Source organism: Giraffa tippelskirchi, chromosome 10, assembly GCF_054371585.1.
Source record: "Giraffa tippelskirchi isolate mGirTip1 chromosome 10, T2T-mGirTip1v1.2.pri, whole genome shotgun sequence".
NCBI lineage: Eukaryota > Metazoa > Chordata > Mammalia > Artiodactyla > Giraffidae > Giraffa > Giraffa tippelskirchi.
This window is the reverse complement of record NC_137284.1, coordinates 94,518,556-94,543,886: the sequence shown is the minus strand read 5'-3', so window position 1 is coordinate 94,543,886 and position 25,331 is coordinate 94,518,556. Positions and strand designations below refer to the sequence as shown.

The 25,331-nt window shown below is 37.0% G+C and overlaps 1 protein-coding gene across 9 annotated transcripts in view; it reads left to right on the top strand.

The window, feature by feature from the left end:
* The window catches only part of COG5 (component of oligomeric golgi complex 5), a 283,074-nt gene that overhangs the window by 33,520 nt on the left and 224,223 nt on the right, over positions 1-25,331 (top strand). For 8 of the 9 annotated variants that reach the window (XM_081535940.1, XM_081535942.1, XM_081535938.1 and 5 more), the window contains exon 6: positions 10,634-10,754. The exons of the other annotated variant lie outside the window; for it this stretch is intronic. In XM_081535940.1, coding sequence (XP_081392066.1) covers positions 10,634-10,754 — 121 coding nt within the window. The remainder of the gene's footprint in view (positions 1-10,633; positions 10,755-25,331) is intronic. 9 annotated transcript variants of the gene reach the window in all.

Below are 25,331 nucleotides of genomic sequence, written 5' to 3'. Positions count from 1 at the left end.
TGACCCAATGCGCTGTGGTCCGCCAGGCTCTTCTGTCCATGGGATTCTCCAGGCAAGAATACTGGTGTGAGTTGCCATTTCTTCCTCCAGGGGATCTTTCTGATGCAGGGATCAAACCTGCATCTCTTATATCTCCTACAATGGCAGATGGGTCCTTTACCACTGGTGCCACCTGGGAAGCCGTAGAATAGTGCTATGTACCGTGTTAAACGGTTACGAGATGCAGCATCATGCACTTCATTTCCCCGATTTGTTGAGTACAGTCTTTTGACAGGAAGTTTTAAGAATCTCATTTTTGCTACCTCACTTCGTATTCATAATAAAAAAAATTTTTTTTTCAAATTTATCTGGGACTTTAACGTATGAAAAATTTCAAGTATTCTAATTCAATAATTGTATTTAGAAGTTACACATCTCATCATTTTATGGGTGAGTAAAAACTTAGGTTCTGAAAGTTACTTGCTGAAATTCATATAGCCAATATGCAGCAGTGTTCAGACTGAAACAGAATTTCTTTCGCTAAATTTAGTATTCTGTGATTTTGATTCCATGGAATATGTAAAAAAGTAGAAAGCATGACTCCTGGTTTTCAGAAACTTGCGTGTAGGTAGAAAAATTAAAATCAAATCTAGATTCATAAAACATGGATGAAGAGCACTGAACTAAGCATTATGAGACCTGACTACACTCTTCATCCTTCTAGGTTCATGGTCACGAACAAACTTTAGTATTTTTTTGTTTGCAGCTTTGAAGTATAATCGCCATATAACGTGTACATTTAAGATAACACAGTGTGATAATTTGGTAGATATATATATTGTAAAATGATTACCACAATAAGGTTAGTAATACACATTTCACTTTACATAATTACTATATTTGTGGTGATGTTCTTGGTGGTATAGTATCTTTATACAATGAAAGTTTGAACTGGATCTTTGAATTCTCTTCCAGCTCTAACATGCTGTGATTCTGTGACACTGTGATAGTTTCTCTTATGAATGCTTTTATTCTTACGGTTATGTTAGTGTGAGGTCAGGATTATTTGTGTTTAAAATAAACACTTTTTATATTTATTACTGTTATTTTCTATACTCTTATCATAAACAATACTATACTACTGTATAGCAGCAACTGAGTTGAGTATCTGGTAAATTTATCATAAAGGAAGGAAGAGAAGAAGGGAGAGAAAAGAAAAGAAAAATATGCCAGGTACATTTTGATATCTTTATTTCTAGTATTTAATTTTTCCTAAGTTGACTCCTACCTTAGGATGAGTTTTACCTGTAAGAGGGATGTTCATCATGGAAATTCAAACTGCTTTGAAGTCCAAGGGCTCTTTGGAAGTTTATTTATATTTTAACCATTTTTATTCTGTTTACTTGTCTAGACATTTCCATTTTAAATTTTGGAGAAACTTTAATGTTCCTGTTTAATCTTTTTATTCTTTGAGCTGTTAATTCATTTAAATGCATGTGATATAAGAAGAAGAAAGAAATAGCTCTGAACTTGTTTTTGCCTTGAACATAAAATCACTATGATGTACCCTCTATTAGAAGAAAGTACTTTTACCTTTAATGTTTTTTGCTTTTTATCCCCGCTTCACTCTTTCCAGAAGGCTTTTTCTTTCTCTGAGCAGAAGCTTCTGACTTCATCTATATACATGAAAACGAGTTGAATTTAATTATCACCCCAAGAGTCATCTCATCTCTATCTTAGCTCTTTTTAGTAACGTTGTTTGCTTATGAACTGCCTCAGAGTTTTTCAGAAAGAAAAATTTAAGAGCTTATTATCCCTTACATAGAATATATAAACTTTTTTAACTTTAACGTTATATAAGAAAATGAGTTTTTAAACTTTCAAATCTTATGTTTTTAACACTTTTAATCATATGTTTTAAAAAGTACAACAGCTTTATTGGGGTATAATTCACATACGTGCATATAAGTTTATCTTTTTAATTTTTTTCACTTTTTAGCTTTTTAAGCCACATATATTAGCTTTCCAATTTAAGGTTTTTAATTTAGTTTTTTAACTTTGAAATTAATAAGTAAGAAAGTTTAAGAAAATGTTGATATGAAGGAGGAGGAAATGGTTCATAAAGCCTTTTCTCTTTTTATGTTCATGTGTTTTACATGTATGTGGTTTTCACCATATACTTTTATAGGATACTTTATAGTTTTCAGTTGATAATGATGTCAAATAATTTTATCTGCATTGTTCTGTGTTATGATGATTTAGTTAACTGGCTTTATAAATAATTATCCACCAAACAATATACCAGAAACGAAGGAAGGAAGGAAGAGGGAAGATAGCAACACCAGCGTAAGACGCCAGTGTGCCTAAACACTTTGCAAACACTGAGAGTAGGCAGCACACTGGCACGGGAGAACCGCTGCTGGTGGGAGGCACGCTGGGCTAGTTGGGAGCTAGCATTCAAGGGGCTCAGCAGCTTTTGTTTGTGCTCTGGGAAAGCCACTCTCCGTTGAGAGTCCAGTCATTGTGAGACCATCACGGTGTGAAAGCACATGCTGGTGGCGGGAGGTGAAGGTAGAGAAGCGCTGAGGCGCCGGACGGGGGAGTGAAGCCTCGTGGTTAGCAGGGGGTGGCGGGGTGAGTAATCCCGGGGATACCGCATGAAGCACATGAACCCTGCCTCAATTCCTGACTCACAGAGTTGTGTGGAAGAACCAATTGTTTAAAACCACTGTGTTTTGGGCTGGTTTCTCATGCAGCAAAAGATAATGGATTTAACAGCTGAACTGATTTTGATGTATGGAGATTGCCGTCCTCAGAGAATCCGGGGACTTTTGCTCCTATAACCTTTTATTAGGACTCTGATAGATGATATACCTAAGACAATCAAAATGACTAGAGAAACTTGCAAAGGAAAAACTAGCAGTGACAGTAAGAACTAGGTTTAAATGAGGGATATAAAGTAGTATGTAATGGCTGTATGTTACTTTTAAAAAATATTTGTTGATTTAGTTTTGGCTGCATTGGGTCTTGTGGCACATGAGATGTCTCCATGTGGCGCGCAGGCTTCTCTCTAGCTGAGGTGAGCAGGCTCAGGAGTTGTGGTGCGTGGGCCTGGTCGCCCCGCAGCGTGTGGGATCTTAGTTCTCCTAACAGGGATCGAACTGCTGTCCCCCACGTTGGAAGGCAGACTCCAAACCACTAGACCTCCAAGGAAGTCCCTGGCTGTATGTTTTGACAAAGAAATAAAATTCACCTGTAAGACATCATGGGGAGAGTATGTGGGAAACAGTTTTTTTAAACTATCTTCAGTCATATTTTTGTTTGTAGTTTTGGTTTTGACTTCAGGTAATGTTTGTATCATGCAGCAAAGCAAATGAATAATTATACATATTCTAATTCTGTTATCTCTAATGTCTCTGGAGCCAGGAGTCTCTGTGGAAGAAATAATTTACAGATGTAATTTAGAAGATTAAGTAAATACCCTGTGTTCCTATTTAAGTGGAAGGAAGTATCAGTGTGAACTCATGAGATGTTCTAATTTTATCTTAAAATAGTGTACACATCATATGTGTATATTTTTGTATATATGTATAATGTTAATCTGAGACTGTTTTATGTGTATCATGGAATCAAGCAAATGAATATTTATGTGGTATTTTAATTTTAACATTTCCTAACTATGTCTACTCCGAAGTCTCAGAAATGAGCAGATCTGGTTCCCCCAACATGGTCTTCAAATGCTGCTGACTTCTAAAGGAGATCAGGGCTTCTTTGATAAATCTTTGATTCCAGATCTGGGGCATGAAATACACATTATAACATTTTTATACCTGTATATCCCAAGGAAACTATCAATAACCACTAAGTAGAGTCATGAAAAAAGGATTCAGGAGCCAACTTGAATAGGCTCTAGGGTGACCAACTGTGTCAGTTTTAACACTGCAACACCTGTATCCCAGGAAACCTCTCAGTCTCGGGCAAATCAGTAGAAGTGATCAGCCTCAGAGGCTCCCATGGCCAAAAATGGGACACACTGAGCACCTGTAAGGCTAAGAGCCACAGTGGCTTCACATCTTTTTATTATCTTTAAATCTATGAGTCCATAATGATATCTAAAACAGAACTTAATTGTTCATCTTTTGTGGCTGTTAGGAAGATAAACCATTGATAAACCAATGGAAGGAACCCAGTGATAATTCTTACTTTTCTGTATGAACAGTACCACTGTGTAAACTAATATAGATGAGGTAAAGCATCTTCTAATAGAGACATTTTATATGCTAGCAGATAAATACAAAATGATAAAACTGGAGTAACACCATTTTGCAGTCATAATTATTATTATTGTTATTTTTTATAAATTGGAGTATGGTTGCTTTATACTGCTGTCAGTTTCTGATGTTCAGCAAAATGACAGCCATACATATACTTGTTGGGGGGGGGTTTACTTGCTAAATCGTGTCTGACTCTTTGCGACCCCCTGGACTGTAACCTGCCAGGCTCCTGTGGCCATGGGATTTCCCAGGCAAGAAAACTGGAATGGGTTGCCATTTCCTTCTTCAGGGGATTTTTCTGACCCGGGGATTGAACCCGCATCTCCTATGTCTCCTACTATATCCCTTCTTTTTTGGATTATCTTACCATTTAGGTCACCACAGAGCTCTGAGTAGAGTTCCCTGTGCTATACAGTAGGTTCTCAATAGTAATCTGTTAGTTGTGTATATATGTGTCACTCCTAATTTCCCAACTCGTCCCACCCCCTCTTTTACCCTTTGGTATCAATACATTTGTTCTCTACATCTGTTGTCTGTTGTAAATTGTGTTTTAATGGATTTTGATGTTGAGTATCAGTGTTGCTAACAACAGTAATGAATAAATTTGCCTAGACTATTAACCTGAATCTGATGAAGCTGCTTACATCCAACTACTAATGTTTAGGGAATATAGAAGATACAAGGACTTGTTAAACCAGAAGACAGTAATCAACTAAACCCAGTCTGTGGGAAACTGTATAGGACAGATGATCCAACATATTTAGCAGATTGCAAAGGAAAACAGATGCTAAGGGGAACCTATATAAATTTAAAAAGAGCAAAATTGAACTACAGCATTTAGGTATCTACACTTCAGTGATGAAGCTATAAATGAAAATAAGGACATGATTACCACAAAAGCCACAATGATGTCTCTCTCGGGCTGGGGAAAGTAGGGAGGTTGGATGGAGGATGTCATGACTGGAATGTAAAAGTAGGAAGTCACGAGATACCTGGAGTAACGTGCAAGTTGGGCCTTGGAGTACAAAATGAAGCAGGGCAAGGGCTAACAGTTTTGAAAGAGAACGCATTGATCATAGCAAACACCCTCTTCCAACAACACAGGAGACGACTCTATATAGGGACATCACCAGAACGGTCAATACTGAAATCAGATTGATTATGTTCTTTGCAGCGGAGATGGAGAAGCTCTATACAGTCAACAAAAACAAGACTGGGAGGTGACTATGGCTCAGGTTATGAACTCCTTATTGAAAATTCATATTTAAATTGAAGAAAGTAAGGAAAAACACTAGGCCATTCAGGTATGACCTAAATCAAATCCCTTACAATTATACAGTGGAAGTGACAAATAGATTCAAGGGATTAGATCTGATAGACAGAGTGCCTGATGAACTATGGATGGAGGTTCATGACATTGTACAGGAGGTGGTGATCAAAACCATTTCCAAGAAAAAGAAATGCAAAACAGCAAAATGGTTGTCTGAGGAGGCCTCACAAATAGCTGAGAAAAGAGAAGTGAAAGGGAAAGGAGAAAAGGAAAGATATACCCATCTGAATGCACAGTTACAAAGAATAGCAAGGAGAGTTAAGGAAGCCTTCCTAAGTGATCAATGCAAAGAAATAGAGGAAAACAACAGAATGGGAAAGACTAAGAAATCTTTTTGAGAAAATTAGAGATATCTAGGGAACATTTCATGCAGAGACAGGCACATTAAAGGACAGAAACAGTAATGACCTAACAGAAGTAGAAGATATTAAGAAGAGGTGGCAAGAATACACAGAAGAACTATACAAAAATGGTGTGATCACTCACCTAGAACCAGACATCTTTTGGAGTGCAAAGTCAAGTGAGTCTTAGGAAGCATCACCATGAACAAAGCTAGTAGGGGTGATGGAATTACAGGTGAGCTATTTCAAATCCTAAAAGATGATGCTGTGAAAGTGCTGCACTCACTATGTCAGCAAGTTTGGAAAACTCAGCAGAGGCCACAGGACTGGAAAACTGACTCTTAGTGACCCCATGGGTCAGTCAGTTTTAATTCCAATCCCAAAGAAGGTTCAAACTACCACACAATTGCACTCATTTCACATGCTAGCAAAGTAACACTCAAAATTCACCAAGATAGGTTTCAACAGTACACGAACTAAGAACTCCCAGATGTTCAAGCTGGATTTAGAAAAGGCAGAGGAACCAGAGATTAAATTGCCAACATCCATCAGATCATAGAAAAAGCAACAGAGTTCCAGAAAAACATCTGCTTCATTGACTATGCCACAGCCTTTGACTGTGTGGATCACAACAGACTGTGGAAAATTCTGAAGGAGATGGGAATACCAGACCACCTGACCTGCCTCCTGCAAAACCTGTATGCAGGTCAAGAAGCAACAATTAGAACTGGACATGGAACAATAGACTGGTTCCAAATTGGAAAAGGCGTACGTCAAGGCTGTATATTCTCATCCTGCTTATTTAACTTACATGCAGAAGTACATCATGTGAAATGCTGGGCTGGATGAAGCTCAAGCTGGAATTAAGAATGCTGGGAGAAATGTCAATAACCTCAGATACGCAGATGATACCATCCTTATGGCAGAAAGCGAAGAGGAGCTAAAGAGCCTCCTGATGAAAGTGAAAGAGGAGAGTGAAAAAGCTGGTGTAAAACTCACAATTGAAAAAAACTAAGAAAATGGCATCTGGTCCCATCACTTCATGGTGAATAGATGGGGAAACAATGGAAACAGTGACAGACTTTATTTTCTTGGGCACCAAAATCACTGCAGAATGTGACTGTAATCATGAAATTAAAAGATGCTTGTTCCTTGTAAGAAAAGCTATGAGAAACTTAGCATATTAAAAATCAGAGACATTACTTTGCCAAAAAAGGTCCATATAGTCAAAGCTGTGGTTTTTCTAGTAGTCATGTATGGATGTGGAGAAGGAAATGGCAACCCACTCCAGTGTTCTTGCCTGGAGAACCCCAGGGATGGGGCAGCCTCATGGGCTGCCATCTATGGGGTCTCACAGAGTCGGACACGACTGAAGTGACTTAGCAGCAGCAGCAGCATGTATGGATGTGAGTTTGGACCTTAAAAAAATCTGAGCGCCAAAGAATTGATGCTTTTGAACTGTGAAAAGTTGGAGAAGACTCTTGAGAATCCCTTGCACTGAAAGGAGATCAAACCAGTTAATCCTAAAGGAAATCAACCTTGAATATTCATTGGAAGAACTGATACTGAAGCTGAAGCGCCAATACTTTGGCTACCTGATGCGAAGAACTGACTCATTTGAAAAGACCCTGATGCTGGGGAAGATTGAAGGCAGGTGGAGAAGGGGACGACAGAGGACAAGATGGTGTATGGCATCACTGACTCAATGGACATGAGTTTGAGCAAACTGGGAGACAGAAGGACAGGGAAGCCTGGCGTGCTGCAGTCCATGGGGTCGCGAAGAGTTGGACACGACTGAGCAACTGAACAGCAGCAACAACAGCATGGAGGGCTTATGTGGTGGCAGAGATAGTTTTGTTTCCTGATCCACATGGTAGTTCCAAGTTGATTTATTTAATTTCTGTATGTAAGTTTCTATATGTATATATATCTAAATATATTTTTAAATACTGAATTTTTTTAGAGCAGTTTAGATTCATAGCAAAATTGAGAGGAAGATATAGATTTCCCATGTATCCCTTGCCCCTACACATGCATAGCCTCCCTGGTAATCAACATCTGTCACTAGAGTGGCACATTTGTTAAAAATGATGAACTTACATTGATGCATCATTATGAAAGTCCATAGTTCTCTCTTAGTATATATTCTATGGCTTTTGCAAAATACATAATGACATATATCCATCACTAAGGGGGTTCCCTGGTGGCTCAGCGGTTAAGAATCTACCTGCAGTGCATGAGCCGCTGGAGATGTGAGTTCGATCCCCTGAGTTGGGAAGATCCCTTGGAGGAAGGCGTGGCAACCTCTTCTAGTATTCTTGCCTGGAGAATCGCATGGACAGAGGAGCCTGGTGGGCCACAGTCCATAGGGTCGCAAAGAGTCAGACACAACTAAAATGACATTGCACACATCCATCTTTATATAGTATTTTCAGTGCCCTCAAAATCCTCTATACTTTGACTCTTTATTCTCCCAACTCCTGACAACGGCTGATCTTTTTACTGTCTCCATAGTTGTGTCTTTTCTAGAAAGTCATATAGTTGGAATCATATAATATATAGCCTTTTCAGATTGACTCTTTCCCTTAGTAAATGCATTCAAGATTCCTCTGTGTCTTTTTCTGTCTTGATAGATCGTTTCTTGTCAATGCTGAATAATTGTTTGTATTATATTTGCTGATAAAAGTATGAAATAAAAAATAAGGAAGAAAAGGAAATTGATTGGAGTGGAAGCAACTGTATTAGGAAATGGTGTGAGTTGGCGCCTTATAGATTATCTAAGATATGTTGACTGAGGATTTTATTAAACGCTGTTGAATTCAACATAATCTGTTAGTAGAGAGCCACTGAAATTGATTAAAAAGGGGGGCTGAAGTGTTGAAAACTGTTTTGAAGACGGTAAAGCCAGCAAGATGGATTTCAGCAAGAGATTGAAAAGCTACCCAGGAGACCACAGTGTTAAGATAAAAATGGTAAAGGTTTGGATTAGGGTGATGCCTTTGGAAATAGAGGTAAAATTACTATTGTATTATGAAACAGAAGAATAGTCAGTAAGACTTGGTGACAGATTAAGTATGGTTAAACAGAAAAGCATTAGAAATAAGCTCAAAGCTTTCATATTTGAGGGCATATCCTTTATTGGTTAGGTATTAGGGAATTCTGGAAGGACAGTTCGTGCTGATTTGGCTAAAGTAAGATCTGGTATTTCTCCTCATGATATGTTTAGAATCTTAAGAGGAATGATTGTTTGGGATTTTACATTCCAAATAGTACATCTAAAAATAGAATTCTGACAAGCAGGAAAGTGATAATAGTGGTTGTTTTTGGTGACTACATAGTTGAGACATAGAAATATGATGGTGAATTTTTATCTTCTGATCTTTTGAATTTTGAATTATGCGCTTCCATCACCTATTCAGAAAATAAATAAAATTAAACTAAAAGATTAAGATGCCTAAATCTTCCAGTTTGCAGGGGGGGATTTTTACTTGACATTATTTTGTTATTTTAAGTACTTCAGACTGTTGTTACTCAGAAAAGCAGTCAGGTAAACATGTTTAGTACTTGGCTGCCTTGAATTACATATGTTTGTAAACATATATTTGACTGTACATTTGTGTATGTTGTATGTGCACGAGTGTGTGGCTCTGAGGTGTATGTGTATTTCATTCAGAAAAAATGTTTATAGTTGAGGCCTCAGGGACCCTGTCTTCCTAGGGCTTTTAATTATTATTGCCACCAGCTAGGATTTTCCTCCTTAGATGGGAGATGTTGTTGCTTCAGCCAGCTTCAGGATCATGCAAAGATGGCTGTGATATAGCAACATAGACTGTCTCTTTTTTCTTTATTGTCACAACTGAAGCTGAAGGTAATTACATGTATGTTACTCCATGAATCTCCTTTCTTGTCATTCTCCCCTGGCAGTCACCCTGGATTACCTCTGTCTAGAAATACATGAGTCATTATTTCACGTCTTAGTCTTTTGGGTAGGTAAAGACCCAGGATTGGATGTAATAACAGAAAAGGGAATAGAAGGTGACATACAAATGATAGGTTTATTTTTAAAATAGCTTTCTCTTTTACATTTAGTCATTAATGATAAATTCAATTCAGTTCAGTCGCTCAGTCGTGTCCGACTCTCTGCGACCCCATGAATTGCAGCACGCCAGGCCTCTCTGTCCATCACCAACTCCCGGAGTCCACCCAAACCCATGTTCATCGAGTCGGTGATGCCATCCAACCATCTCATCCTCTGTCGTCCCCTTCTCCTCCCGCCCCCAATCCTACCCAGCATTAGGGTCTTTTCCAATGAGTCAACCCTTCGCATGAGGTGGCCAAAGTATTGGAGCTTCAGCTTCAACATCAAACCTTCCAATGAACACCCAGGACGAATCAATTAAGGGAATGCTTATTCTTTAAGGTCTAGTAAGTCTGTTCCCCTAGGGACCTAGGAACAATAAACTAAGATTAGAAACAATAAGGAACAGTAGTGGAAGCTAAGCAGCCCTAGCACAGTGGTTATCAACCTTGGCTGTACACTGGGACTGCATAAGGATATTAAAAAAATCAAAAACAAAAACTGATTCTGTTTTAATTGGTCAGATCTCTGTCTTGCCTGGACATCGGACCTCTAGCATCTGGAAAGATTAGACAGATTCACATAATCATAAAACTTCATGGATTGACTTTACTTACTTAACATTTCACAGGTTGCCTGTGATTTGCTTCGGAGAATCATTCGCATCTTATATCTCAGTAAGAGACTCCAAGGACAACTTCAGGGGGGAAGTAGAGAGATAACAAAAGCTGCTCAGAGTCTCAATGAACTTGGTAAGTCCTCTTGTTCATCGATTCACTGGTTGAAGGATATTTGTGTTTCCAGTTTTTGGTGATTATAAATTTAAGCTACTTTAGCATTTGTGTATAGGTCTTATGTGAACTTAAGTTTTCATTCCCTAAGGGGAAATGTTCAGGAGAAGTGCTGTTTTTTAGGTCAGAGGTCTCATGTTGATACGGTGCCTAGAAGATCTTTTGAATTCATTTCTCATTCATTATTATTTTCTCAAACATTCAGAGCAGCCTCTTGACATTTGAGGGTTTAATAGTCACAGCTTTGACTATTTACAAGTTGCAAGGTCCATGATGAAGGAGTTCATAATTTTTTAGGCAAAATTTTGAATATCTTCTAAGTACACAAAGAACCACCTAACACCTGCATTTTAATGAGGCTTTGTGATTTTCTTCTTTTCATTGGGTACCCAGTAATTTTTCTGAAGTGGATGTGTTTAGTGAAATTTGTACCATTTTAGGTTCAGAAAGTCTTTGATTACATCCATCTCAAATATTAAGAGTCTCCTTACTCTTAGTAATGTGCTTTGAAAGTAGTTGTGCCAAAAGAATATAAAAAAGATGTGCATTTTATGTTCTTTTTGAATTTTCCTGTCTTTGATATTTCAATTATGTAGTCATACTGTAATGCTTGTTGCTTGTTTTTGATTATAGAAATGTAATACCCTTCACAAATCATGCTTCAACAGCATTTCAATTTATAATGCTCAAATACATTGGTTAGGCACATCATTGGGAATATATTGAACTTGTAATTTAGTGTGCTTGGAATATATTAAAGTTAATTTTTAAGCAGTGAGGAATACTTTAGGGTTTTTTCACAATATGTGCTAAATATAAAAGTGTAAAAAATCCTAGTATCAGCTGTTATTTTTTGCTTTGTCACATTTAATTTCTGTGCTCCAAAAAATAAACTGTAGGGTGATAGAATCATTAAAAAGCAAACACACATTATTCCAAGGCTTATTATATTTATCATCACTGACACTCTTCCATAATAAAAAATTGCTAGATTTTGATTTTGATTATCATCTCTTCTAGAAACAACGTATGCTGTGAGGCAAATGGTGATGTCTTCTTTTTTCTTCATTAAGGCACAATTATTCATCATAATGTTCTAAGTTGGTGCAGTGCAGAGTATAAACTCATTATCTTTCCAATGAGGTTTTGGCTTTACCCAAAGTTTTATAAATGTTAAGTGATGACGAGTTGTTGAGAAAGTGTAGTAAATTTAGCTGCTGCTGCTGCTGCTGCTAAATCTCTTCAGTCGTGTCCAACTCTGTGTCCAACTCTGTGCAACCTCATAGACGGCAGCCCACCAGGCTCCCCCGTCCCTGGGATTCTCCAGGCAAGAACACTGGAGTGGGTTGCCATTTCCTTCTCCAATGCATGAAAGTGAAAAGTGAAAGTGAAGTCGCTCAGTCGTGTCCGACTCTTAGTGACCCCATGATCTGCAGCCTAGAGGCTCCTCCGTCCATGGGATTTTCCAGGCAAGAGTACTGGAGTGGGGTGCCATTGCCTTCTCCGAGTAAATGGTAGAGGTATCTCAAAATAGATTGTATTAATTTAAATTTTCAAAGCTTTGCAGATTATGTGCTATTCAGAAATTTCAGAGGCATCACGTCTTCATCATTCACCATTGTAGTTTAATTCTTGGACAGTCCTGGCATTGATAATCAGGAGAGCGAAGAGGGAGATAAAGTTTCTACATTTGGAATTAATGTTTTAATAATGTTAATAATTTAGTAATCACTGTTACAGGTATACATGTACACTATAAATGACATTTCTATGATTGGAACTTCTGTGAAATTATCATGTTTATATTTGTATGGTTCTGGTTCTCATTAGAAAGAATACAATGATAAACAGTATCTTGAAATTAACTTAAAACCAGTCTCTCAAACTTGAAAGGTCTTGAGGCTTGAAATGTAGTGACCATATGAAATACATCATCATCTGGAAATTAATTATATTCTGAGGGACTGGGGGGAATGTCAGTGACTGCTAATGGGTGCCACTCTTTGGAGTGGTGAAAATGTTCTGGAATTAAATACTGGTGATTGTTGTACAACTTCTGTCACTACAAAAAGCCACTGAATTGTGTGCTTCAAAAGGTTGAATTTTATGCTATGTGAATTATATATCAATTTAAAGTTATTTATCAATTAAAAAGTTTATTCTGGGACCTAGCATACTGATACATTTTCTTTTTTAAAAAATTGAGGTCTAAGTGATATACAGTAAACTGCAGCATATTGAAAATTTACATATTGGCAAGTTGTGACATGAAGCCATCAGTATTAAGATAGTGAACATGACTATCTCCCTCAAAGTTTCCTTATGCCCCTTGATAATTTCTTCTCATGCATTTATGGATTTGCTTTCTATGGAATCAGATAGTTTGTATATGGATTTTTTTTTTGGCTTCTTTCAATTAGCTTAATTATTTTGATTCATCTGTGTTGTGTGTATCAATAGCTTGTTCTGTTTTATTGCTAAGTAGTTTTCCATTGTGTGGATATTCCACAGTTGGTTTATTCATTTACCTGTAGATTTGTATTTGAGTTGTTCCTAATTTTTGGTTATTACAAATTAGGCTATTGTGAACATTCATATAAAGTTGTTTTTATAGACACTTACTTTCATTTCTCTTTGATAAAAAATATAGGTATGGAATAACCAGATCATATACTAGGTGTATATGATCTGAAATTGCCCAGGTATTCTACCCAAAGTTGATGAAAACTGCACTTTCTCTACATCCTTGGTAACACTTGCTACAGTCAGTCATCTTAATATTAGCCATTCTAATAGGTATGTAGTAGTATCTTGCTTTGAGTTCACAAGAAGAAGTTAGTAGAACTAATAAATGAATCTAGCAGGATTTCAGGATATATGATCAATATATAAAAATTACTTTTATTTCTGTATAATAGTATTAATTGAAATTAAAAAATACCACTCATAATAACATCAAAAATATGAACTACTTAAGGTTGAATTTGACAAAAGATACACATGACCTGTATACTTAGGGTTGAATTTGACAAAAGATACACAAGACCTGTATACTGAGAACTAAAAACGTTATTCAGAACAATTAAAAAAGACCTAAATAAGTGAATAAATTTTGTCTGTGAATTGGAAGACTTGATCGTTTTTAATATGCCCAGTCTCTCTAAATTGATTTGTATAGATTCAACACAATTATAGTCTGAGTCCCAGCAGGCTTTTATTAGACATTGACAAACTGATTTTAAAATTCAAATGCAAATACAAAGGATCTAGAATTAGCCAAAACTTTTAAAAGAAAGCAAAGTTGGAGCATTAACCATACCTGATTGGAAGACCTATTGCAATGACTTCTACTAACCAAGACAAAGAGATAGTCAGGTCAATGGAATGGAGTAGAGAGCCCAGAAGAAGATCCACACATGTAAGAAAAATGGAATTTTGGTACATTTATTGAAGAAAAGATAGTGTTCTCAACGGATGGTACTGGAACAATTGGATAGCCATATGTAAAACAGGAAACTTGTATTCAGATCTTACTTCATATTAAAAAATAAAGCAAAACTGAAAATGGATCATAGTCCTAAATGTAAAACTTAAAACTGTCAAACTTCTGAAAGGAAACATAGGTATTTTTATGACTTTGATTAGAAAATGATTTCTTAGATGTATAACTGAAAGCACAGTCCCCCCCCCCCACCACACACAAATTGGTAAATTAGATGTTATCAAAATTTAAAACTTCTATGAGTGATTCTGTTAGAGGAATGAAAAGACAAGCCACAGACAGAAAATGTTGCAGAGTATATATTTGATAAAGGACTTGTGTCTAGAATATATGAAAAACTTTAAACATTGATAAGAACATAAACAACCCAATTAAAAAATAGGCAGAATCTTTGAACAGACTCTTCATCAAAGAATGTATGTGAATGGGAAATATACATATAAAATTCTCAACATCATTAGGCATTAGGGAAGTAAAAATTAGAATCAAACTGGTAACTTATTGACAGAATAAGCAGAATTTTTTTAGTGCAGACTTACATGTAGTTTTTCATTCAGATTATTATGTATGGTTAAAAAAAACTACACAGTGCAGATTTTAGGTTTAAATTTTATCACGATGATTTGTGACTTCTTCAGGAAAAGTCTTGGGAGTAGATAATTTAGGTCTCTTTTTGAGCATTAGTTAAGGCAATACACCTAAATCACATTTAAGATATACCATGTTTATACAGTGAATGTATTTTATGCTGTGTGGCACAGCCAAAAAAAGAAAGTATATCCTCCATTAATTTTCATCGTGTCTGGTCTTTTCTCTGAGTTTTATAATTTTGTTGCTAAGTTGTAGCATATTAACACCATATATCATGAGAAAATATTCTTAAAACCAAATTTATCACAGAAGCATTTTGTGAAATATTTATTATGGAAGGAATGGATAGCCTATTTTATCAATTAATATTCTTATTATAACTGATACTTTCTCAATCTGATAAAACAATACTTACATGCAAACATTTTTGGTTTATTCATAGGTGGGAAAAAGTATGATTTATATAGTCTTGTCACATAACAGGTGATTAATTAATGAACTAATTAATTTTTTTGAGATGTCTGTAAGATGATATAATTGATGAAAATTTTAGGAAGTTTTATTTCAGGCTTTTAAAAATTGTTTATTAGTAGGAAATTTGTAAATAATCCATATAACTGTTTCCAGGATTAAATTAGGTCTAAGGTGACTTCTTTTTTAGTTGAAGTATAGTTGGTTTGCCTGGGAAATCCCATAGACAAAGGAACCTGGCAGATTATAGTCCATTGGATGGCAGAAGAGTTGGATCCAACTTAGCTACTGAACAACGACAACAAAGAGTTGTTTTACAATGTTGTGTTAGTTTCTAGTGTAGAGCAAAGTGATAGAGTTATACACAAACACACACACACACACACATGTTCTTTTTAATATTCTTTTCCATCATGATTTATTTCATCATGGTTTATTGAATATAGTTCCCTATGCTACACACAGTAGGACCTTGTTGTTTATCTGTTTTATACGTAGTAGTTTGTATCTGCTCATCCCAGACTCCTACTTTATCCCTCCTTCTTCCCCTTTCCTGTTTGATAACAGTAAGTTTGTTTTCTGTGTCTGTGAGTGTGTTTCTGTTTCATAGCTAAGTTCATTGTGCCATATTTTAGATTTAACCTATAAATGATATCATATAGTATATGTCTTTCTCTTTCTGACTTAATTCACTTAGTATGATAATCTTTAGGTGAGATAACATCTTAAATGCATTTAAAACATATATAGCTTTTTGTGACAGCTTCAACATAGCATATTCAATATATGCCTTTTTAAACCTACAGTGTTAGTCACATATAATGACAAATGTCTTCAGTGACTGTGTTTGATTTATTTTTTTTGGATCACTAAGTTGTGTCCGACTCTTTGTGACCCCATGGGCTGCTGCACACCAGGCACCTCTGTCCTCCACTGTCTCCTGTAGTTTGCTCAAATTCATGTCCATTGAGTCGGTGATGCTATCCAACTATTTCATCCTCTGCTGCTCCCTTCTGTTGCCATCAGTCTTTTCTAGCATCAGGGTCTTTTCCAATGATTTAGATGGTCTCTGAAAGTGAAAGTGTTAGTCACTCAGTTGTGTCTGACCCTTTGTGACCACACAGACTGTAGCCCTCCAGGCTCCTCTGTCCATGGAATTCTCCAGGCAAGAGTATTGGAGTGGGTAGTCATTCCTTTTTTCAGGGGATCCTCCAAACCCAGGGGTCCATTCCAGGTATCCTACATTGCAGCCGGATTCTTTACTGTCTGAGCCACCAGGGAAAATACTTACATATGTGACTGGATTCAGCTACCACCAGATGGAGGTGATGCTGTGCTCAAATCCAGAATAATGGGTTTATGCTGATGTCTATGAGCATGAATCCTGCACCATGTGTTGAAAAGACTATTTTCCCCACATGAATCATTTCGGCATCTTTGTCAAAAATCAACTGACCCAAAATTTGAGGGTTTATTTGTGTAATCTGACATCTGTTCCAGTAATCTAAATGTCATCCCTTACACTTTCATCTAGTCATTTTAATTACTGTTCTTTTTTTTTTTTAAACAGTTTTTTTAAAACTGGAGAAGGAAATGGCAACCCACTCCAGTATTCTTGCCTGGAGAATCCCGTGGACAGAGGAGCCTGGTGGGTTGCTGTCCATAGGGTCGCACAGAGTCAGACACGACTGAAGTGACTTAGCATGCATGCATGCTGAAGTTTAGGGTTGCCAGTAGTTGAAGACATATGCATGTTATCAATAAAATCACACATCGATAAACCCTCATTTTTTTAACTAATTGAATTTAAAGTTAGTCAAATTTATATTTAACAGATAATACCCATACGGCATTTTTAAATCTTATTTTACTAGTTTTATCTTTCATCACATAGTGTCAAAAAACAAGAATAATATCCAGACAAAAACAGGCAGCTTAGTTTTTGTAAACTTTAGTATGTTATTTGTAACATTTCAAAGTTTTTATACATTTCGAAGTAGTATTTTTTGGTGTATAATTTATTTCATATGGTCAAGTAATGCTTATGGAAACTGTAGTTTACCTTATTATTTGTCACCCCGTGTTGGAATATTCATCATTGTTTGAGAAAAATTAATTTAGTGTAAGATTCTTCAACGGGTAAAATTTTTGTACCAAATTTTTGATTTTTTTGTTCCTTAGGGATTTATTTCCTATTTGGATGTTTAAGCCAGAGTATGTAAATTTTTTAAATGGCAGTGTATCTTGAATATAAACAATGCCCCAAATACCAGTATCTTATTTTATTGACAGTTCCTTTTTATTGATTATTTTATCGATTGTTCCTTAAAAATGGCATCAGCCTGCTTCTAGTGAATTTCAGCTTTGAATTTCTAAATCTGATATTTTGGGGGAACATTAGGTGAGCTGTTCTACTTTTCATTGCCATTATACTTGATTGCTTTATATATAAAAATTCTAAGAACTATGGTAAACAGGTTTTATCAATCTTTGGTTTAGTAAATTGAGATTGGCTATAGGCGAATTTAGAGGTTCAATGTATTTTTATGATCATAGTTATACTTCTAGAGTTCTTCATTTTAATACCATGTAAACAATAGGGCAGGTAGGCAGGCATGATCTTTTGAGAGACATGTTTGGTAAGACAGAATACAGTTTTAGTCATTTGCTTTAATTTTTGGTTAGGGACTTGAAATCTGTTTCAACAAATTAGAAATATATATTTTTTAACCATATGTAAATAGAAGATAATGCTGATAATACAGTTTTATTATCACAACTAGGAATATATTCAGAGGTAAGTGGTGATGATCTGTATTATTTTAATATTAATTATATTAAAACTGAAATAATTTCCATTTGAGGAAAAGGAATTCCCAAGTCATTGTATCTGGCAAATCGTTCTCTAAAATCCAGTTGAATTACAGCATATAACTCAAAAAGGCCAAGTTAGTTATCTAAGGATATATCTGACGTATATCGCTAGTTTATTCTGGTGAGTACCTCAGAAAAGCATGATGGTCAGAGTGAGGTGATACATAGAGATTTACAAAGAATTTTTTGCAGCGTTTATAGGGATTGATAACATTCAGTCTGCTTTGAAAAATATCCATGTCTATGTTATATGTTCTGCATCACTTCTCAAGTTTATCCAGAGCAGCTTCCTGAAGAAAATGCTGAATTTATCAGCACCTGAAGACATCCTTCATATATTGCAGGAAAGAACAATTGGATGGGATCTTTATTTTTCAAAACAGGATGCCAGCCTTTAAATTTTAATTTGGTTTCCAAAGTGTATGAATCTACACTTGGTCAGTCTAACATACCATTACTGGTGGACTTCCCAGTTTCTTTCTCATTCATCCTTTCTGGCAGAGTTCAGTATTTGTTGAGTTTTCATCTTCTTAGTAACATTGAGCACAAGGATGGGACTACTCCTCTGCTCCAGGACTTAAATCATGATTGGTCCTGATAGTTTCATTCTTTTCTGTTATTGTTTAGATGTAGACACGTGGCCTCATCTGGGCTGAGGAAACTTGAGGAAAGTGAACTGAAAAGTTCCGAACTTTTGGGAAAAGTTTTCTGTGCAAATAAATGTAGATGAAAAGGAGGAACTAGGTGGAGACTAGACACTATTCCTATTTCTAAACTTATAAGTTGAGATATTCTACTTAACTATTTGCACCAAATAAACAGTTTCCAGATGTCTTTACCATATCATTTAGTTCTCTCACTTTATTTCACAAACTTAAGAAAAAAAAAACAACCTTCTTCTGGATATGTTATTAATAATAGTAATAATACTTTATATTGATATGGTCCTTATATGTTCGCTCATGTAGTCTTACCATATCTTCTCCCTTCTTTCATTTCTCTTTTCTTCTCTAATCATCCTTATGTTCCCCCTTCTTCTGTCTTACCAGGTTTCTCAATCTATTCTTTCCTCTTTTTCCCTGCCCCTTTTTTTTTTGACTGTATTGTGCAGCTTGCAGTACCTTAGTTCCCCGACCAAGGATCAAACACGCCCCCCATCTCTCACCCCACAGGTGAAATTGTGGAGTCCTAACCACTGAACTACCAGGGAATTCCCGCATCTGTATTTATAAGAGATATTGGCCTGCAGTTTTCTTTTCTTGTAGTATCTCTGTCTGGCTTTGATATTTGGAAGTATTCCCTTCTCTTTAGTTTTTAGAACAGTTTGAGAAGTTTTTGGTTTTTATTCTTCTTTAGATGTTTTGTAGAATTCAGCAGTGCAACTGTCTGGTCCTGGGCTTTTCTTTGTTGGAATTTCTTTTTTTCTTTTTTTGTGTGTGTGCTCATCAGATAGCTTTGTATATTCCGTTTTAGTTTTTCTCTGAACTTTTTAGCTATAGGTTTGCATTATTTTTTTGTAGGAATTTCCCTAGGGATTACAACATGCATCTTTAATTGAGCACAATCTACTTAGTATTTATGTTGAATTACTTCAGGGGAAATCAGGTGTTTTGAAGTCATTGTCTATTAAATCCCTTGTGTGAGCCCACTTGCAGAGTCAATTCCTATGGTCTGCCTTTTAATTTTTTCCCCATGAGTATGGGTTATGTACACCCATTTCTGTGCACATGGCATAATTTTTTTTTATTGAAATATAATTGATTTACAATATTGTGTTAGTTTCTGATGTACAGAGAAATGATTCAGTTTTATATATCTATATAATATATTCTTTTTAACGTTCTTTCCCATTATGGTTTATTACAGGATACTGAATATAGTTCCCTGTGCTATATAGTAGGATCTTGCTATTGATATGTTTTATATATAGCAGTTTGTATCTGCTAATCCCAAACTCCTACTTTATCCCTCCACCATCCCCTTTCCCTTTTGGTCACCATTAGTTTGTTTTCTGTGTCTACAAGGCTGTTTCTGTTTTGTAGATGAATTCATTTGTGTCGTATTTCAGATTCTGAATATAAGTGACACAGTATTTATCTTTTTCTTTCTGACTTCACTTAGTATGGTGTTCTTTAGGTCCATCTGTGTTGCTGCAAATGGCATTCTTTCTTTCTTTCTTTACCCAGCAGTATCTCATTGGGTATATATACCCATCTTTACCCATTCTGCTGCTGCTTCCATGTCTTGGCTGTTGTAAATAGTGCTGCTGTGAACATTGGGGCACATGTACCTTTTTAATTATATTTTTCTTTGGATATATACCCAGGAGTGGGATTGCTGGATCATATGGTAACTTTAGTTTTTTAAGGACCCTCTATTCAGTTCTCCACAGTGGTTGCACCAATTCACATTCCCGTTAACAGTGTAGGAGAATTCCCTCTCTCCACACCCTCTCCCATATTTGTTACTTTAGACTTTTTAATGATGGCCCCTCTGACTAGTGTGAGGTGACACCTCATTGTAGTTTTGATTTACATTTCTCATTTTTTAAAAAAATAATTAGTAATGTTGAGCATCTTTTCATGTGCTTGTTGGCCAGTTATATGTCTTCTTTGGAGAATTGTGTTTAGGTCTTCTGCTTGTTTTTTGATTGGATTGTTTGGGTTTTTGGTTTTGAGTTGTATGAGCTGTTTGTATATTTTGCAAATTAAGCCCTGGTCAGTCACATTGTTTGCAAATATTTTTTTCCAATTTGTAGGTTGTCTTTTTTTTTTTTTTTATGGTTTCATTTGCTGTGCAAAAGCTTAAAAGTTTATTTTCCATTTGTTTATTTTTTTAAAATTCATTTGTCTTTGGCTGTACTGGATCTTCGTTACTATGTGGGCTTTTCTCTAGTTGTAGAGAGCAGGGGCTACCCTCTAGTTGCTGTGTGGGGGCTTTTTAATGCAGTGACTTCTCTTGTTGCAGAGCATGGGCTCAAGGATATGTGGGCTTCAGTAGTTGCCACACATGGGCTTTCGAGTACAGGCTCAATAGTAGTGGTCCATCGGAGAAGGCAATGGCACCCCACTCCAGTACTCTTGCCTGGAAAATCCCATGGATGGAGGAGCCTGGTGGTCTGCAGTCCATGGGGTCGCTAAGAGTCGGACACGACTGAGCGACTTCACTTTCCCTTTTCCCTTTCATGCACTGGAGAAGGAAATGGCAACCCATTCCAGTATTCTTGCCTGGAGAATCCCAGGGATGGCAGAGCCTGGTGGGCTGCCGTCTATGGGGTCGCACAGAGTCGGACACAACTGAAGTGACTTAGCAGTAGTGGTCCATGGTCTCAATTGCTCTGTGGCATGTGGGATCCTTCCAGATCAGAGATCAAACCTGTGCCTCCTGCATTGGTATGCGAATTCTTCACAGAACCACCAGAGAAGCCCCTGTTTTTGCTTTTATTTCTGTTGCATTGGGAGACTGACCTAAGAAGACACTGGTACAATTTATGTCAGAGAGTGTTTTGCCTATGTTCTCTTCTAGTAGTTTTATGGTATAGCATCTTATATTTTTCTTCAAGCCATTTTGAACTTATTTTTGTATATGATATAAGGTATTCTACATTTATTTACATGTGGCTGTCCAGCGTTCCCCAACCACTTGCTGAAGAAACTGTCTTTTTCCCATTGTGTGTTCTTATCTCCTTTGTCAAAAGTAGATATGTGGATTTATTTCTGGGCTGTCTGTTTTGTACCATTGACCCAACATACGGAGTAATTTTTGGTTGAAAACTGGACATTGTGGATAATATATTTGTCACTTTAGATTCTGTTATGTTCTGTGAGGATTGCTTTTTTGTTGTTGTTATTGTTACAACTGGCAGTTAACTTGTTGGTCTCAAACTACACAATCTTCTTTCTGTACTGTGATCTTCATCTCTGCTGTGTTCTTTTGGTTTATAGCTATTGCTTTATTAACCTGATACCTTACAGATCTCCCTTGTACCTCTATTTAGATGTCACCAAGAATTTTGGCAGAATTGATACTAAGATCATGGGCCTCAACTTTTGTGTTTCTTTTTTTCCTTGGAAGTTTCCTTCGTAAATTTCCATCTGCTCTTTCAGCTCTGAGCTCTGTCCTGTGATACTTCAAGTTATAGTAAGGCTCCAGGTTTTTGCTGCTTGAGCCATGTAGTGTTTGGAGAAAACCATCAGTCTAAAAAGGGGCTTCCAAAATGGTGCTAGTGGTAAAGAACCCATATGCCAATGCAGGAGACGCAAGAGACATAGGTTCAATCCCTGGGTTGAGAAGATCCCCTGGAGGAGGGCATGGCAACCTCCAGTTTTCTTGCCTGGGAAATCCCATGGACAGAGGAGCCTGATGGGCTGTGGTCCATAGGGTTGCAAAGAGTCAGACATGATGGAGAGACGGAGCATATGGCATGAATGATCCGTCTAAAAGATGGAGTAAACTCACGTCTTGCCTATTTTTTAATGGTACACACCCCTCTGATTTTTGCTTGCTTTTCCTTGCACCCTCCTGGATCCTTCTCACCTACATGTATTATTTTAATGTTAAGCTATTAAAAGGGATTTGGGTCTTGCTCCTGCTGTGGGTCTGTTCTTTTTAGGATTTTTTTTTCTAAATTTATAGTTAATCTGTTTACCTTAATTCATGTTCGCTACCATCTCTGGACTGTAAACATGTATTTTTCTGCTGCAAGAGCTATGGGCATTGAAATGGGAGTTGATGGCAGTAATGGCAGTCAGTGCCCTTAGGCAAAAAAGCCCAAACTTCGAACTCTTATCCTTTGCAATTTATATACTTTAAATGTAACCCTTCCTTTGGTATGTTCCTGCTTTTGGTCTCTTTCCAGGGCCTTTAACGAAGTGTTTTTAAAAATGGCTTATCTAGACCAATAAACACATGAAAAGATGCTTAACATCACTATTAGAGAAATGCAAATCAAAACTAAAATGAGGTATTACCTTGCATCAGTCAGAATGACCATCATCAAAAAATGTACAAACAGTAAATGCTGGAGAGGATGTGGTGAAAAGGGAACCCTCTTACACTGTTGGTAGGAATGTAAACTGAAATAGTCTTTATGGAGCTACCTTAAAAAACTAGGAATAAACCTACCATATGACACAGCAATCCACTACTGGTTATATACTCTGAGAAAGCTGCTATTCTAAAAGATACATGTACCCCAGTGTTCATTGCAACACTGTTTACAATATCCAGGACATGGAAACAACCTAGAGTTCATCTGCAGGTGAATGGATAAAGAAGATGTGGTATGTGTATGCAGTGGAATATCCAGTCAGTTCAGTCACTCAGTTGTATCCGACTCTTTGTGACCCCATGGACTGCAGCACACCAGGCTTCCCTGTCCATCACCAACTCCCGGAGCTTACTCAAACTTGTGTCCATCCAGTCGGTGATGCCATCCAACTATCTCATCCTCTGTCATCCCCTTCTCCTCCTGCCCTCAATCTTTCCTAGCATCAGGGTCTTTTCAAATGAGTCCGTTCTTCGCATCAGGTGGCCCAAATATTGGAGTTTCAGCTTCAGCATCCGTCCTTCCAATGAATATTCAGGACTGGTTTCCTTTAAGATGGACTGGTTGGATCTCCTTGCAGTTCAAGGGACTCTCAAGAGTCTTCTCCAACACCACAGTTCAAAAGCATCAATTCTTTGGTGCTCAGCTTTCTTTATGGTCTAACTCACATCCATACATGACTACTGGAAAAAACATAGCTTTGACTAGATGGACCTTTGTTGGCAAAATAATGTCTCTGCTTTTTAATATGCTGTCTAGGTTGGTCATAACTTTTCTTCCAAGGAGCAAGTGTCTTTTAATTTCATGGCTGCAGTCATCATCTGCAGTGATTAGAAAATAAAGTCTTTCACTGTTTCCATTGTTTCCCCATCTATTTGCCATGAAGTAATGGGACTGGATGCCATGATCTTAGTTTTTTGAATGTTGAGTTTTAAGCCAAGTTTTTCACTCTCCTCTTTCACTTTCATCAGGAGGCTCTTTAGTTCCTCTTCGCTTTCTGCCGTAAGGGTGGTGTCATCTGCATATCTGAGGTTATTGATATTTCTCCCGGCAATCTTGAGTCCGGCTTGTGCTTCACGCAGCCCAGCGTTTCTCATGATGTACTCTGCATATAAGTTAAATAAGCAGGGTGACAATATACAGCCTTGACGTACTCCTTTTCCTATTTGGTACCAGTCTGTTGTTCCATGTCCAGTTCTAACTGTTGCTTCCTGACCTGCATACAGGTTTCTCAAGAGGCAGGTCAGATGGTCTGGTATTCCCATCTCTTGAAGAATTTTCCACAGTTTGTTGTGATCCACACAGTCAAAGGCTTTGACGTAGTTAATAAAGCAGAAGTAGATGTTTTTCTGGGCCTCCCTTGCTTTTTCGATGATCCAGCGGATGTTGGCAATTTGATCTCTGGTTGCTCTGTCTTTTCTAAAACCAACTTGTAATGGAATAGGGGTTGTAAAATATCCTGCATACTCTTCTGATATCATGGCTAATGATGTATCTTTTTCCCTGTTGCTCTTAAGAAACAAATAATGGCCTCAGGCCACATTAAAGATTTTATGGGTAAATAATTTGGGTGTAAAAGAAAACTGCTGTTTATTCTAATCAAGCTTCTGTATGGCTTCCCTGATGGCTCAGCAGTAAAGAATCTGCCTGCAATGCAGGAGATGTGATTTTGATCCCTGGGTGGTGAAGATACCCTGGAGGAGAAAATGGCAACCCACTCCAGTATTCTTGCAGGGAAAATCCCATGGACAGAGAAGCCTGGTGGGCTACAGTCCATCGGTTGCAAAGAGTTGGACACAACTTAGCACATACACAGAACGCATACAAGCTTACATAATCAATTCTATACTGATAAATGTTTTAAAACCCTACTATGTGCTTGCCTCTAAGACTGTTTTAGAGTTATTGGACTGATTAATAAATCCATTCTTGGTCTTTGGGATACTTGTAGGATGTTATTCCAGATCTGATTATAGGCACATGATGGAGCCTGGTTATGTGACATAGTTACTTCTAACAGAAATAAGAATAATGTTTAGTCAGGATCTCAATA